This window comes from Trachypithecus francoisi, unplaced genomic scaffold (genome assembly GCF_009764315.1).
Source record: "Trachypithecus francoisi isolate TF-2019V2 unplaced genomic scaffold, Tfra_2.0 Lachesis_group3, whole genome shotgun sequence".
NCBI classification, from domain to species: Eukaryota; Metazoa; Chordata; class Mammalia; order Primates; family Cercopithecidae; genus Trachypithecus; species Trachypithecus francoisi.
This window is the reverse complement of record NW_022681468.1, coordinates 37,963,495-37,979,778: the sequence shown is the minus strand read 5'-3', so window position 1 is coordinate 37,979,778 and position 16,284 is coordinate 37,963,495. Positions and strand designations below refer to the sequence as shown.

Sequence of the window (16,284 nt, the reverse complement as noted above, 5' to 3'; positions counted from 1 at the left end):
TACTTGATCTTACTTTTGAGAACTGTCAAAATCACACAAGTGCAAAACAAAAAAAAATCAACATTTCTTATTACAGGTCTAGTATATCATCCAAACAAAAGGATGATAGTAGGAACAACGATCTAGTAATAGCTAACAATATATACTGTTAACTCTGAGCTAAACACTCTCTATGCAAGCACTTTACATATATCTCTAAGCAAGGACTTTACATGTATTCTTATTTTCTTTACAAATATTCTATGAGATAGATGTTATTATTATCTTCATTTTATATGTGAGGTTATGACTTATACAGTGTTATACAGCTAATAATGATAGAGCCAAAATTCAAATCTAGACAGTTTGTTTCCAGAATGCTACTCCCCAAAGTTTCTTTTGTGATACCATTCTCCGTCACTCCTACGTTCAAATCCCTATTCTCAGTGGTTCTCATCGCTAAGAGAAATAGTCAAGAGCAAAGAGGCCATGAAAATGCAAGGTGTGATTAGGAATGCAATGATTGTGATTGTTAGCTTAGAAAGGTAGAGTGATTGATAGTGTACAAATATTTAAGTTTGGACGTCAAGAGAACCAAGTTCTATTACTACTTTGCTGTATGACCTAAAACCAGCAATAATTCCGGCCTTCTAACCTTTAGAATGAAGAGTAATTACTCTGTAAAATATTCAGTTATTCATCTTAAGATTGGGAAATAATGAATAATCTGAAATTCCTCTTAGCCAAAAATACTTCATTTAGCTTTGTAATACATTATATAATTTGGGTAGTAATTTTTCTTCATATTTATGATCAACATTAAAATTTTCAGAACAAGCACCAAACCAAAATTATTGTTGGTACCAAGAGGAGACCAGCCTGGGATTTGCAAAGTTTCCAGAGGTCACTGAGCATGGTTCAACTTGGAATTAAAGCTTTATATAGGATATACATTAAGAACATTTAACATTGATGATTAAATTCATATTTTCTTGAGTCATGGTGATAACCAGTTCTAAAGAATAGAAAGTGTGTTCTACATATTTTAATATTTTCTTTAAGAACAAATAAGGAACTCACCAAGTTACCTATAAAGAAGTGTAAACAAGCTTTGATTTTCAGTGGTAATTATAATTAACATCACCAGCTATATAACCTGACACACTTCCAACTTAAGAATGGATCAATACTGGAAAGGAAGTATTTTTCACATTAACCTGGAACTTAGGAAAGTTCAGTGGAATTTAACAATGAAAATTTATATAACAGTGGGAAAACATTTAAGAATGTTCCCCTGGAAAAGATTTATAAAATTGTTTTGCTTATAAATATTGTCTGTTTGCCGGCATACTCTTATGTTATATGTAGATTTTTAAAAATAGCAGGCTGGACCCTGTGGCTCAAGCCTGTAATCCCAGCACTTTGGGAGGCTGAGGCAGGCAGATCATGAGGTCAGGAGTTCAAGACCAGCCTAGCTAACATGGTGATACACCATCTCTACTGAAAATACAAAAATTAGCCGGGTGTGGTGGTGCACGCCTGTAGTCCCAGCTACTCGGGAGGCTGAGGTAGGAGAGTTGCTTGAACCCAGGAAGTGGAGGTTGCAGTGAGCCAAGATCATGCCACTCCACTCGAGCCTGGGTGACAGAGCAAGACTCCATCTCTGGGAAAAAAATAAAAATAAAAAATAACATTGCTACTCTCTATCAGTGAGCAATAAATGACTGAAAATTCAAAGAATAAATGGTTATGGTTACATACACACGTGTGTCTGTTTTTATGTGTGTATGTGTGCGTGTATGGAAGTTTACCTTTGATTAGAGGTTTTTAAATGTGATTACTGTTAAATGATTAGTTCATCTGAACTAATGGGAAAGGCGCAGCTGAAGCAGAATTTTTTTTAACCCTGAGGATTTAATAACTTTTTTAAGCAACAGTGTTCCTTTTTTGTTTCTTGTTTTGGTCTATTAAATGGGCATTTGTTTAATTCAGTGACCAATTTTATATAATTTTCTTAAAAAAAAGGATACCTTTTATATATGATTTGATAAAAGACAGCAAATAGAGGTGGGAAAGATTTCATATAGCTATAATATTCTGCAGATAAAAGGAGGGTTGGAAATTATCTGGCTCAGAGGCTTTTAACCTTTTTTCTGCCATGGATCCATGTGGTAGTTGGTCAAAGGCTACAGATACTTTTTTCATAAAAATGTTTTTAAGTGTATAAAATAAAATATATAACATTAGAAAACGAATTCAAATCATGGTCAAAATAACTCTTAAAACAAACTGTGATATAATAATAAATGCCTGTTTTTAAATGTATTAACAAACTAGGAGCAGGTCTAATGACTACTATAATTTGAAATCATGATAAACGTAAAAAGATATTTACAACCATTGAAGTAAGAGGTTCTGTTAATATTACTGTGATTTGTTGCCTGTGCTCATAATGAAAGAAGATAATAAATATTAATTAGATTTTTAAATATAAAGATTGTAATTTCATTTCTCTGTCCCAGTGAATGGACCTTTTACCCACAAGATTCTCTCAAGGGACCCATTGACCTGAGTTAAAACCCCTGGAAACATCCATATTTTGCAGATCAGAAAACTAAGACCCATAGAGAGGAGACAACTTTACTAAAATCATACAACACAGAATTAGATTAATCCTAGCAGAGCTAATCTCATACCTTTACTCAGACTTTTTCTGTAGCTTTAGTCTGGAAGTTGGCAATTCGTCTATTATTTGTCACTGATTCCTAGCATGATTTGTAGCAAATTCTTTTTTCTTATCGTGCCTCAGATTCTACCTATATAAAATATATGTGACTTGAAATATTCATAAAGACAGTAACAGCTTCAATTTCTATTTTATTTTTACTTACAGTAGTTTTCACTTTCACTTACACTATCCTACTTAATTTTCCCCGTATTATGGATAAGGAAATTAAAGCTCTAAATGTTAAATGTCACATCCAAGGTTACACAGCTAGGAAGAGGAAAATCCAGTACTGGAAATCATACCATGGGACTCCAAAGGACATCCTCTTTATCATGCTGCCTTTCGTGCCATAAATAAGCCAGAACTCTTTGAGTTCTTCAGTTGAATATGTGCTGCGATATTATAAATCTAATTAAACACATAAGAGCTATTATTAAACTCAAGTGAGCCAAATACTTGTATCCTAATTTATTCCAATAAAGTGATGCATGAATGGAACCATGGAAGAAAACTTTTCTAGAACAATTATCCACTTGTGTTTAAGAATAAGAGAAAGAAATAGAATATAAGAGTCTAAGATTGTAGAGTTATTGGCTTAATGTTATTTAAATCAAACTTTTGCTTCTGTTTCAGGGTAGGCTAAAGAGGCAAGTAATCTGAGTAAATGGGTCCCTTTTTCTCCCTCCTCTTAATCTTATGAGTAGATGATACTCAAAGAAGTTCATTATTTCAGAGACTCATTACTCTTAAATAAATTTAATATGGTAGAAAAACTAAAGTCAGAATAAGCCATGATGCATCAAAAATTTCTATAATCTCTGTCATTATAGTGACCAGACCATGTAAGATATTAAACATCCTGCTCTCTTAGGAAATAAGAAATCTTCTTAACCTAACCTGAAACCCTTGGTATAGAAAACTTTTACTGGACTCCAAATGTCACTATGTTATTAACCTTAAATAATATTAATTTCTAAATTCTTGAGATCATTCTGTAGGATACCTGGATATCTCTTAACTATAATCCACATACTTCTCATATTATCTGTCAATACTATCAGGCCCAAATAAGTAAAAATTCTTTGTAAGCTGATAAAACAGGTACAGGAATGGCTGTGATCATACTTACACTATTAAAAATAAATTTTAGTCTGCTAAGATTGAAAAGAAAAATAATTACTACAAAATAAACATTCAGATTTAGCAAATGTTTCCTCTGTACAAAGCCGTGTATTTAATGTAGTGGGAAATAGAAAGAAGATAAAGTCATGATCCTTTTCATCTAAGAACCTACAGTCTACTTGGGGACTCATATCAGTAATTGGAATATGAGTAACTATTAACCCATATTCTATATTATAAACTTCTATAAGTCCTATATTAGAAGTTCATATAAGATGCCTTGAGAATCTAGGCAAATCTCAACCTAGATTGTAGTGTTGGTTGCACAGCCATATAACTTTATTAAAAGTCATCAAACTTTTAATACTTTTATACTTAATATGAATGAGTTTTATGGTAGGTAAATTATATCTCAACACTGCTAAAAGAGTTTAGAGAAAGAAGAAATTATTTCTGATTGAGGAACTTGGGAATTTTTTCTTAATGGCTGGTGTAATCTAAGCTGGATCTTAAAGGACAAGTAGTATCTGCATCAGAAAATAAGCAACAGTGTATTCCAGAGAAAGGCAACAGCTTGTCTCAAATCTAAAAGCTAAAGAATACAAGGTAGTTTCTAGAGGAGCTGGTTGAGACTTTGCTCCATGCCGTAGATTATATGACTTGCATGCCTACCGTGCATATGGACATATGGCTATGACATTTCCAAAATTTTCTGGCCTATCCCTACTGAGAAACATATAACTGTACATAGAATTTTCTCCCTCTCTTTGGGTTAGAAACAAGAGCTTGCCTACATTATAATGAGGAGGGTGTGTAATCACAGATTTATTTTATAGCTGTCAGTGGCACCACTGATCATAACAACTACTGATATTTATTTTCATTTTTATAGCTTAAAATCACTGATAAATGCATTATCTCCTTTGAGCCACAGTCTTTATTTTTCATGTGAGGAAACTGAGATTATGGGAGGGCCCAGAGCCTAAAATACCAAAGCCACATTAAAGGGAAAGTCAAGATATTCTGGCCTGCTAAGAATAAAAGGAGGGAGAGAAAATGAGTACGTGATCATTGAACAGTTTAGACATCTGGTAACTAAATTGGGATGTACACATAAATCAAAGTTCATCTCACACAAAAAGAATAAAATGGATAATAATATGAAAGCAAAATTGAATTTTTTTCTGAAGAGCTGAAATAACCCTATTATTGACAGGAATAGCCCTTGTTAAATACCTTGTATTGATAATAGAGAAGAGTGCTTAGGAAACAGTTTCTAAATAGCTTTTTTGTTGTTTGCTTTTTTAACAATGTAAAAAGATTAAAATTTAAATTGTGTCTTTCCAAAACAGAGGACTTCTCAGATTATGTAAGTAAGCAGCTAAACAGAAACTTAATTTCTAATTTAAAATGTGGTTAGTGGCCAGTAAAGTCATGTTTAAAATGGAAAGGTAGTTTTCCTAATGTCCGTCAAAGAAGATGACTTATTTTGTTCTTCACTTTGACCCCATCTGACCAAGTGCTCAGAATTTTTCAATATGAGCCATACTGTATACCATTTACAAGAAAAAGGAATACAAATTAGCCTGGTGAGCAGCAAAATAGGCAATCTTTTTGAAATCTGATTTGTGTTAACCTGCAATCAAATGTAATTTCCATTTTAATACTTATACATTCTTATATTGTTACGAACCTATTCTTAACACGGGTTTTATTTTCTTTGTTTCTCTCCTCCCTCACTTCTGTGAAATGCAGAAGGGAAAGGATATTTGTTATTCACACATTTGTACCCCTACTAACTAGTGTTACAGTACATCTGGCTTCCACTGGAGAGCCCCTGACATCGCAGGGAACGGTGATCAAAATTCCACACACTAGCTTCAAGCTGGGGGCTCGTAGCTACCGCAGCATTGAAAGGGAATCTTTTCCTGGCTTCTTTAAAATAAGCATGGTGATGGGATGGTCTAAGGGAAGAACACCTCTCAAATCATATGACCACTGCTATGCTTTCGTGTGTCCTGCTTTCTTCATAACAGCTTGGCACTACATTCTTTCCCCTGTATCTTAGTGGGCCTGTGTGTGTACAAGTTGGGTGGAGGGTGGGGAGGTAAATGGATGGTTATATATTATGCATGCATCTTTCACTGTTAAAGCAATGTGCCTTCCCTTATATGTCACAAATTATGGTCACAGATTAAATCTTCTGTGTCCTGAGAGATTGGGCCATCTCTCTCTTTTTGGCGTGAGATTCATGTGTTTGGGTGTGTTTTGATGTTTACACCCTCAATTGTTCTTCATGTTGCATTTAACGTAAGTTGAAATGTTCTCCCATAAGAGTTAGCTTTTCATGTTGGGCTGAAAAAGTCTTCATTTCTGTGTAGCAATTCATGTTATTATAACCTATGGCTTTCAATTGTACCTCCCATAATGAAGAGCTGACTTTAAACACTGTGCTATTCTTGTTATGACCTAAGCATAAGGTAAGTGATTTCTCTAACTGTATCTAAAGATTCTTGTTGTTTGTTAAAATTTCCTCAGCTTTTTTTAAGGCATTTTCACTTTTGTTCCTTACATTTATTATGTGCTCTCCCTTCTGTTTTTCTGTTTCATATTTTAAGATTTCCTAATGAATGATGTGATCTTCAGCAAAAATTATATTACACATGTAAACACATGTTGAAATGAGTTATTTGATGTCTCAAACAATCTTGATTAGTAAATGAATACCGTATGTTTTCATTCAGTCCCTCATGTTTTTCATTTTCTCCATTGATTTTAATATAATATGCTGTTTCTACATGTTATTTTAGTTTTGATTCCAGTTGAAAGGGGAATTGTCAATACTGTAAAGTCAGATGTTAACTAAAGTAAAATAACATGATCCAATAGAATAAAGTAGAAGGTAATCAGATGCCTTACCTTTTATTTCTAATCCCTGACAAATTTAATGTTAGGCCAAGATCTGTTTTATTTTGCTTTCCAGGCTTTCCTTTTTTTCCCATTGAATAAAGCCAGAGTAACATGAAGAAAAAAACAAGAAGCCATAAAACTTGAGACAGATCTGTGTTACCTTCTTTATAGTCCATATGTATAAGAACAATAGTTGTTTCTCAAGTTTATCGTTTCAAGTGTATGCCATTACATTGTGAGTTAAGTAAAATTTTCATTTTTGAAATTGTATAAAATTAAGTACATATTATAAAGAGGACTAGTTTCATGGTGCAAGAGAAAAAGTTATTTGCTCCATGCATAAGTAATAAACAACATTTTTAAATTTTTGTTTTCTTCAGTGGTGTATAGGTTGATTGACTGATTGATTTATACACACACACATACTCAAGATCACTAAAGAAATTCTTATTATCATTGATATTAAAGTGATTCTCCCCAAATCTGGTTCAAATAGCCAATGTAATATAAATGGGAAAGTATTTATTATACTGATGTTGGCAATTTATGAACCTTGATAAACGCTCAGAGTCAGGGAATTGAATTGTTTTCGTCATCCAAATTTTTCCACCAAAGCTGTTTGAAATATATAGTTCTAAACTGAGGTGCCACAAAGCAACACTTGGGTTTCTTTATTCAATTCATGTTATGAATGATTTTTGTTATTAATTTTTTAAGTTACCTAGGGAATGGGAGAGGGTATTTTGTTGTTGTTTTGGTTTGGTTTGGGTTTTTTTGGTAAAACCAACTAGTTCTTCACCATTTTCATTATATACATTAGAAAATGTATATAAGAGGCATTATATAAATCTGTTGGAACATTTTATGAGACAATTTGAACTACTCATCTGAACTGCTCTGTTCATTGTAAATCTCTTGTTTCTATCCATACACTAGCTCCACTCTAGATTGGAAGGGCTTAAAGATGAACTCTGGAGGAATAGAGGCTACGACTTAAGAGTAACTATTACTTGATCAAAGGAGCCACTTTCCATTCGCAAACATTGCTTTGCGCTATGGATTTGGGCTCCTTCTGTTTCTACATCTTGTTGAAGACTTTCTTGACTTCCATTTGACTTCTTTGAACTCTGTTTTTGTCTTTTAACATTTCCCCCTTTCTTTTCCTTCTCTCTACCAGATTTTTCTCTCACTCTTCTAGCTTTCTCTTGTGTTCTTTGAGTCACTTTTTAAAATGTAGTTTCTCTCTTTATTAAGCTTGTCTATTGTCTGTTAGTGTGTGTTTCTTTTCTTCTTTAAGGCTGTAGTGGTATAGTTACACTTACGTTCATTCCATAGTATAGCAATTTGCTTATTTATTTTGCAGTAAGTTCATTTGTCATTCTTACCCTCTTGGTATGAATTTTTAATGAGTAATAGCAGAACATTCTGCGTTTACATATTGTCTCCTTCTGTAAATCCATACTTTATTTTCCATTGTCTATATTTACACCCTCAAACCACTCTTACTTTTCTTTTCCTCATTCTTGCGTCTTCTTCCCTGTGTTATTTTCTTTAAGCAGTCATTGACTTCTTTCCCATTTGGTCCAGAATTGTTCTTAAATAAGACCTCTGCGTAAAAGAATATAAGAATATTATCTTCAGATTAGCTTTTTCCTTCTAGTATGTTTAAAACTAGTTGAACAATCTGGGCCAAAAGAGAACAAGTAACATTTGGAATATTTTTTCCTTTTTTTTTTTTTTTTTTTGGTGTGTCTGTGTGTGTGTGTGTGTGTGTGTGTGTGTGTGTGTATTTTTTTTCTTGTATGTATGTTTGTGACTTTTTTTTTTTTTTTAACATTAACACTTGTTTTTTTCAGGGAAGGACAACCATAACCCACCCTAAGTTGCAACATTCCTTTCATAAGTTGTTTCATTATGATAGTAGATTGTGTTGAACTATAGAAATTACTTTGTTGTGTATATATCCATCTGGGGCAAGCTGCTGTGGAATGGGAAGCAGAGGTGTGGAGCTTAAATACAGTTTCCTTTGAAATTAACATGTTAATGACATGTACCATGCTCCTTGAATATAAGTTTTGTCACATTTAAAAGAATGTTTCAGGCCGGGTGCGGTGGTTCACGCCTGTAATCCCAGCACTTTGGGAGGCCGAGGCGGGTGGATCACCTGAGGTCGGGAGTTCAAGACCAGCCTGACCAACATGGAGAAACCCCGTTTCTACTAAAAATACAGAAACAAAATTAGCCAGACATGGTGGTGCATGCCTGTAATCCCAGCTACTCCAGAGGCTGAGGCAGGAGAATCACTTGAACCCAGGAGGTGGAGATTACGGTGAGCTGAGATCGCACCATTGCACTCCAGCCTGGGCAAAAAGAGCGAAACTCCGTCTCAAAAAAAAAAGAAAAGACAAGAATGTTTCACATTGACCTAAACATTGGAGTAAAAGCATAAGGGTTTCTGATTGATAAATTATATATCACCTAAGAACTGGTAAATAAATTTTGTTCAATTTCATTGATTTTCAACAGAAGCATATTTCATAATATTACAACTATGATAAATTATGATAATCAATAATTAACAAAGGTTATCAGAAACAAATGTAAATGTTATATAAGGATTTCTCTATTTTCTTCCCATTAATATGTATACATACTAAAAAATTACTGTAATGGAATACTTAGTTACAACTTTATTACTTGAATTTTATTATTATTCTAGTCAAGAGATATACTAAATGCCTTAATATTAAGGGCCAATATTTACAACTAAATATACAGTAACAAATTTCCATATACCGATTTTAAATACAAATGAATAAAAAATCACCTTTGGTTTATCTCTGTGTAATTTGCAATATTATACCCCAAATTTTTTTCTAGAAGTCAGTTCTTTCTTTAAAATAAGGAAAAGATAAATAAAAAAGATGAAACAAGTATAAAATTTTTACTAACATGTTATGACATCTGAAATACTAATATGTAAAGCCTTTGCTCCTAGACCTCAGGAGCTTGCCCTTTAAATATGTATATCTGCCTATTCATGCTATACGCCCTAAATTACTGAGTTTATGCTCTTTCTACAGGTCCAGTCCAGGTGCAGCAGCAAGGAGAACATTCTCAGAGCCAGTAAGTATTTTACCATTTCTGGTGGGCTGCTGAACTAGAGCTTATAAAGCTAAAAATGATATTTTGGTGAAAAAAAGAAGAAAAGCAATGGGGAACATTTATGTGACTAATATGAATATTAGGGCTTTTACCTTCTAAAAATATTACCAGTATCAATATATTAATAAATATTTCCTTAATCTAATTGTTTTTGCAAGCTGACACCAGAACTTTGATACACTCCTAGGAGGGTAGGAATGAGCTCCTCTGTGATGCTGAATCTCTTTAATTGTTTCACTGCCAAAAGTTATTTGAAAACAAAGTTAACAAAAGTTAACTGAAAATAATAATAATAATAATAATGTAAATTCCTGAAGAGAAGCTAATTCTAAAAAAAGAATATGTGGCTCCCAAAAGAGTAGATCATAATCACTTTGTGAATATGAATTCCTGACATATCATAACTTCACAGGCTGCATGTTTTAGAACATAGAACCCTAAACCAAGAGTAAAGAATCCTCTATCCTCTATTTTATTATTGGTTTGATCACTAATAGCATTAACTCAGAAGTCATTTAACTTTGTATATCATTCATTTTTCTATCTTATAAAAAGGAACTATAATAGGTTTTCCTTATCTGTATCCTTGAAATGATGTCATTGAAAATTGTGTCTTAAAAGATTTAGGATCCTAAGAAAAAAGTGCTGTATAAATTCTAATTGTTTTATTATTGTTCTTTATAACTTAATAGCTTAATTACATCACCCCATCTTCTTCCTGATCTTTATCAAGAGAAGTACAGGGGAGTCATACTGAAATAGGTCTACTGATACTCATGCCACTGGGAGTTTTAGCAAATTGAATGATTTCTATTTCTAGCAGGATATCACATTATTTTTGTGTTATACTCCTGGTTATGGTTTATTACACTGAAAGGATACAGATTAACATCAGCAAAGGCAAAAAGATACATAGGGCAGAGTCCAGGAGAAACCAGGTGCAAGCTTCCCAGTTGCCCTCTCCCAGTGGAGCCATATGGACATTGCTTATTTCTCCCAGCAACAATGTATGACAGAATGCATCAAATATTGCCAAGCAAGGAAGCTCACTGAGCCTTAATGTTCAGGGTTTTTATTGGGGTTGGGTCACATGGCCATGGAGTGCTCATGTGACTGATCTTTATTTCACAGTAAAAAAAATAGAGACCTTCACAAAGGTAAAAATTCTTGGGGTTTTTTTGTGTAAATTTTTCCATTTTTGTTTTGTAAATCTGTTATCTTAGCTCCAAACCCTTGGGCAAGCACAATTATTGCTCTCCCAAGATCATTATATTGGCCAGGCACAGTGGCTCACACCTCAAAGAAATAAATTCCTCTGAGTCCCTTTGAACCTCCAATTTAGGGCATGGAGAGTGTTTCCAGTTGTTGCAGTGAGATAAGTCTCACATTAGATAGAACTTTGATTTATTTTCTTTGAGCTCTCCAGTTGCCAACTGTATTTTGTCTCCTAGGAGTAAGGAATCCTTTTTAGGACACCTTTGATAATCTAAATTTGGAAATGCATTTATTCTTGGTGAAAATCTGTCTTATTACCAATAATACTACTATTTATCTCTGTCTATCCTTGTCATTTTCTGTTATATCTCTGTAAGGGGTAAGTTCATAAGGAAAAACATAGACATAGGCCTCAGTAAGTATTTTGCAAGCTGGCCCTGAAAACCAAGTTTCAGATTTCTTGTAAGACTGGTGTCCTTTAGATAAACTTTGCCCTGGGTCATTGATCAACCTATGAGAACCTTCCTTGTTCTCTTTCTGTTTTGTTAGTGAGAGTCTTGCTATGGAAGAATTATAATAAGCACCCTAAGGAATTTTTGCTATGAACAAAATTGTTTATTTAAAAGGAGCCTGAGAATAAAAAGGAAACAAAATTGCAAACAATTAATGAGCTAGAGTTTTGTATTGGTTTGAAGAAATATCCCAAATAAAATCAGATTGCAAAAGTACTTCCATAAAAAATTCCTTAGCCAAGGCAAAATAAAATGTAATAAACTTAATGCCTCTTTTACATCCCTGAAAACCAAATCTTGGCCCTAATTAAGAAGATACCTGGGTCTCACTGGCTATTGCAGACAATGAGTTCCCAGCTTTTCTGAAATTGCCGTGTCATTATATGACTTAACCAAGTCCTTAGAAACTGAACCTCTTTCGTGGGCACCAAATGTGAACAAGCTCTTACAACCCCTTGCCTTGTTATATCCATCAATCCTAAATGATTGTATCATGATCTTTATCCATTCTTAATGAAGCACCTATATTAAAAGATCTACTTTGGACCAAACTTCAAAATCTTATAAATATCCTGACTTTCCTTTCTGTGACTCTGACTCTAAGACTAAGTCTTTGTTGAAGTGGCATTTTTCCTTTCTAGAGTCAAACTCCCTATGTTAAAATCTTGATTTCTCTACTTATTAGCTGTGTGAACTTGAACAAGTGCTTAGTATCTCTATGCCTCACTTTCCTGATCTGTAAAATGTGGTAATAACTTGTTCACAAAGGGCAGAAATGGTAAAGAATAAAATAAATAACTTTTAAAATGTGGTAATAAGATGATCTACCTTATAGATTGTTACAAGGATTAATTAGTATATTTTTGCTAGGTACATAATCACTCAGTAAATGTTAACTGATATTATTGTTACTATTACTACTGATGCTACCAATTACCATTATTTTCTTGATAATGATGGTAATAACAAGGTTACTTTTTATTGAATGTTACTGTGTATCAAATACTTGTCTACATGTTTCATCCTACTTAATCCTCACATACAACAACAAATCCTGTGAGTAAAATTCTATTAATTTCTACATTAAATAAATAAGGAAATTAAAGATTCCAGAGTTAAATAGGTTGCTTGTGTAAGTAAATGGTATATGAGTTGAAGCCAGTATTTCAGACCTTGATTTTATAGCCCACATTTTTTTTTTTTTTTTTTTTGAGACGGAGTCTTGCTCTGTTGCCCAGGCTGGAGTGCAATGGCCGGATCTCAGCTCACTGCAAGCTCCGCCTCCCAGGTTCACGCCATTCTCCTGCCTCAGCCTCCCGAGCAGCTGGGACTACAGGCGCCCGCCACCATGCCCGGCTAATTTTTTTGCATTTTTTAGTAGAGACGGGGTTTCACCGTGTTAGCCAGGATGGTCTCGATCTCCTGACCTCATGATCCGCCCGTCTCGGCCTCCCAAAGTGCTGGGATTACAGGCTTGAGCCACCGCGCCCAGCCTATAGCCCACATTTTTAATGAACATGCTGTGTTACTTACTTAATTTCAATAAGGCCTTCAAAACCCAATTCAATGTTATGCAAAATAAGCAATAGATAAGAATAGAAATTGATATCTGGTATATCCATGGGTACTTATAAACAAATATCTGATTATCGGTGCCAAAATCATTTTATTACCACATATGCTATAAAGATGATATGATACTAGTTATTGTCTTATGTCATCTTTCCACCTGTAATTCATTTCCTTCTGTCAACCACTTTATTTTTAATAAAGCAAAATTTTGTTATTTTTATGAATAACTGGTTTTATGCAAGAAATCAAGTAAACTAAAAAATGTTACAGTGAGGAATGCCATATGTGAACTTATATTTCAGCACTTCAGTACAGTGTTTTAATTGCTTTCTTTCTCCCCCACCCCAAGACAGAGTCTTGCTCTGTCACCCAGGCTGGAATGCAGAGGCATGAGCTCAGTTCACTGCAACCTCCACCTCCCAGGTTCAAGTGATTCTTCTGCCTCAGCCTCCCGAGTAGCTGGGACTACAGGCGTGTGCCACCATGCCCAGCTAATTTTTGTATTTTTAATACAGACAGGGTTTCACTATGTTGCCCAGACTGGTCTTGAACTCCTGACCTCGTGATCAGCCTGCCTCAGCCTCCCAAAGTGCTAAGATTACAGGCGTGAGCCACTGTGCCCAGCCTTAATTGTTTTCTTAAGGTACTTTGTTCAGCCTGTGTTTTATAGGACAAGTGGTACATTTTCCTGGGATTGACTTTTATAGATTTTTTTAGTCTATTTTAATGGAATTTAGAATTTTTATTGATATATATTTGTACCTATTTATGGAGTACATATGATATCTTGATACATGCATAGAATTTGTAATGATCAATTCAGGGTATTTGGGATATCCATCACCTCTTGAGCATTTACCATTTCTTCCTGTTGGGAACATTTCAAATCCTATATTCTAGTTATTTTGAAATATACAATACATTGATGTTAGCTATAGTCACCCTACTGTACTATAAAACATTAGAACTTATTCATTCTATATAACTATATGTTTGTACCTTTTAGCCAACTTCTCTTTATCCCCCACCCCATCCTTCCCAGCCTCTGATAATATCACTCCACTCATTGCCTCAATGAGGTCAACTTTTTTTTTTTTTTTTTTTTTTTTTTTTTTTTTGAGGCGGAGTCTCGCTCTGTCGCCCGGACTGGAGTGCAGTGGCCGGATCTCAGCTCACTGCAAGCTCCGCCTCCCGGGTTTACGCCATTCTCCTGCCTCAGCCTCCCGAGTAGCTGGGACTACAGGCGCCCGCCACCTCGCCCGGCTAGTTTTTGTATTTTTTAGTAGAGACGGGGTTTCACCATGTTAGCCAGGATGGTCTTGATCTCCTGACCTCGTGATCCGCCCATCTCGGCCTCCCAAAGTGCTGGGATTACAGGCTTGAGCCACCGCGCCCGGCCAATGAGGTCAACTTTTGTAGCTCCCACAGTTTAATGAAAGGTTACAGTATCTGTCATTCTGTGCCTATCTTACCTTCACTTAACATGCCTTCCAGTTCCATCTGTGTTGCTGCAAATGACAGAATTTCTACTATTTTAAATAGTAGTCCATTGTGTATATATACCACATTTTCTTTATCCAGTTATTTATTGATGGACACAGTTTAATTCTATATCTTGGCTATGGTGGACAGTGCTTCAGTAAACATGGGGGTACAGGAATCTCTTTGAGATGCTGATTTCCTTTCCTTTGGATATATACCCAATTGTAGAATTGCTGAGTTATATAGTAGTTCTAGTTGTACTTTTTTGAGGGAGTCCATAGTATTTTTTATAATGTCTTACTAATTTACATTCCCACCAACAGTGTGTAAGAGTTCCCTATTCTCCACATCCTCACCAGTATTCGTTACTTTTTGTTTTTTGTTTTTTGGTTTTTATAGTTAGCCATTCTAACTGGAGCTGGATTATATTTCATTATAGTTTTGATTTGCATTTCTCTGATGATTAGTGATGTTGGGCATTTTTTCATATATCTATTGGCCATAGGTATGTCCTCTTTTGAGAGATGTCTATTCAGCTAATTTGATTCCTTTTTAATGGAATTATTTGGGTTTTTTCTGCTGAGTTGTTTGAATTCCTTGTATGTTGTGGATATTAGTCCCTTGTCAGATGAACAGTTTGCAAGTATTTTCTCCCATGTTGCAGGTTAACTCTACTCTGTTGATTGTTTCTTTTGCTGTGTGGAAGCTTTTTAATTTGATATAGTCTCATTTGTCTGTTTTTGTTTTGTTGTCTGTACTTTTGAAGTCTTAGCCAAAAAATATTTGCCTATACCAATGTCCCAAAGTGTGTTTCTTCTGTGTTTTCTTCTAGCAGTTTTATAGTTTTTGTTCTTATGTTTAAGTCTTTAATCCATTTTCAGGTGATTTTTGTATATAATAAAAGACAGGCATCTAGTTTCATTTTTCTGCATATGGCTATCCAGTTTTCCCAGCACCGTTTACTGAGGAAGATACCTTTTCTCTGGTGCATGTTCCTGATGCCTTTGTCAAAAGTTAGTTGGTTCCCTATTCTGTTTCATTGATCTATATGTCTGGCTTTATACAAATACCATGCTTTTTTGTGTACTACAGCTTTGTAGCTGCTATTGTTATGGTTACTACTAGTACTACTAGTATTACTATTATTAGTATACTATTGTTACTTCTGGTATTATCATTGTTCTTTGTTTTTGAGACGGAGTTTTGCTCTTGTTGTCCAGGCTGGGGTGCAATCACACGATCTTGGCTCACTGCAACCTCCACTTCCCGGATTCAAGTGATTCTCCTGCCTCAGCCTCCCAAGTAGCTGGGATTACAGGCATGTGCCACCACACCCTGCTAATTTTATATTTTTAGTAGAGATGGGATTTCACCATGTTGGCCAGGCTGGTCTTGAACTCCTGACCTCAGGTGATCCACCCGCCTCAGCCTCCCAAAATGCTGGGATTACAGACATGAGCCACTGCACCCAGCCTTATCATTATTCTTTAGAGTAAAGACATTGTCTTAAAATATCTACTCTTTTAATGAAGATACATTAACAGGTTGGAGTAAGAAATTATGCTTTAAAATACACTAGTCTTACATAAATTTATCAGA

At 34.7% G+C, this 16,284-nt stretch overlaps 1 protein-coding gene across 14 annotated transcripts in view; it reads left to right on the top strand.

Moving 5' to 3' along the window:
- The window catches only part of GPHN (gephyrin), a 791,686-nt gene that overhangs the window by 599,844 nt on the left and 175,558 nt on the right, over positions 1–16,284 (top strand). For 9 of the 14 annotated variants that reach the window (XM_033187698.1, XM_033187697.1, XM_033187690.1 and 6 more), the window contains one exon: positions 9,823–9,865. In XM_033187698.1, coding sequence (XP_033043589.1) covers positions 9,823–9,865 — 43 coding nt within the window. Of the gene's footprint in view, positions 1–7,675; positions 7,739–9,822; positions 9,866–16,284 lie in introns of all 14 variants that reach the window. The other 5 variants (XM_033187683.1, XM_033187689.1, XM_033187687.1 and 2 more) reach the window with 1 other exon arrangement.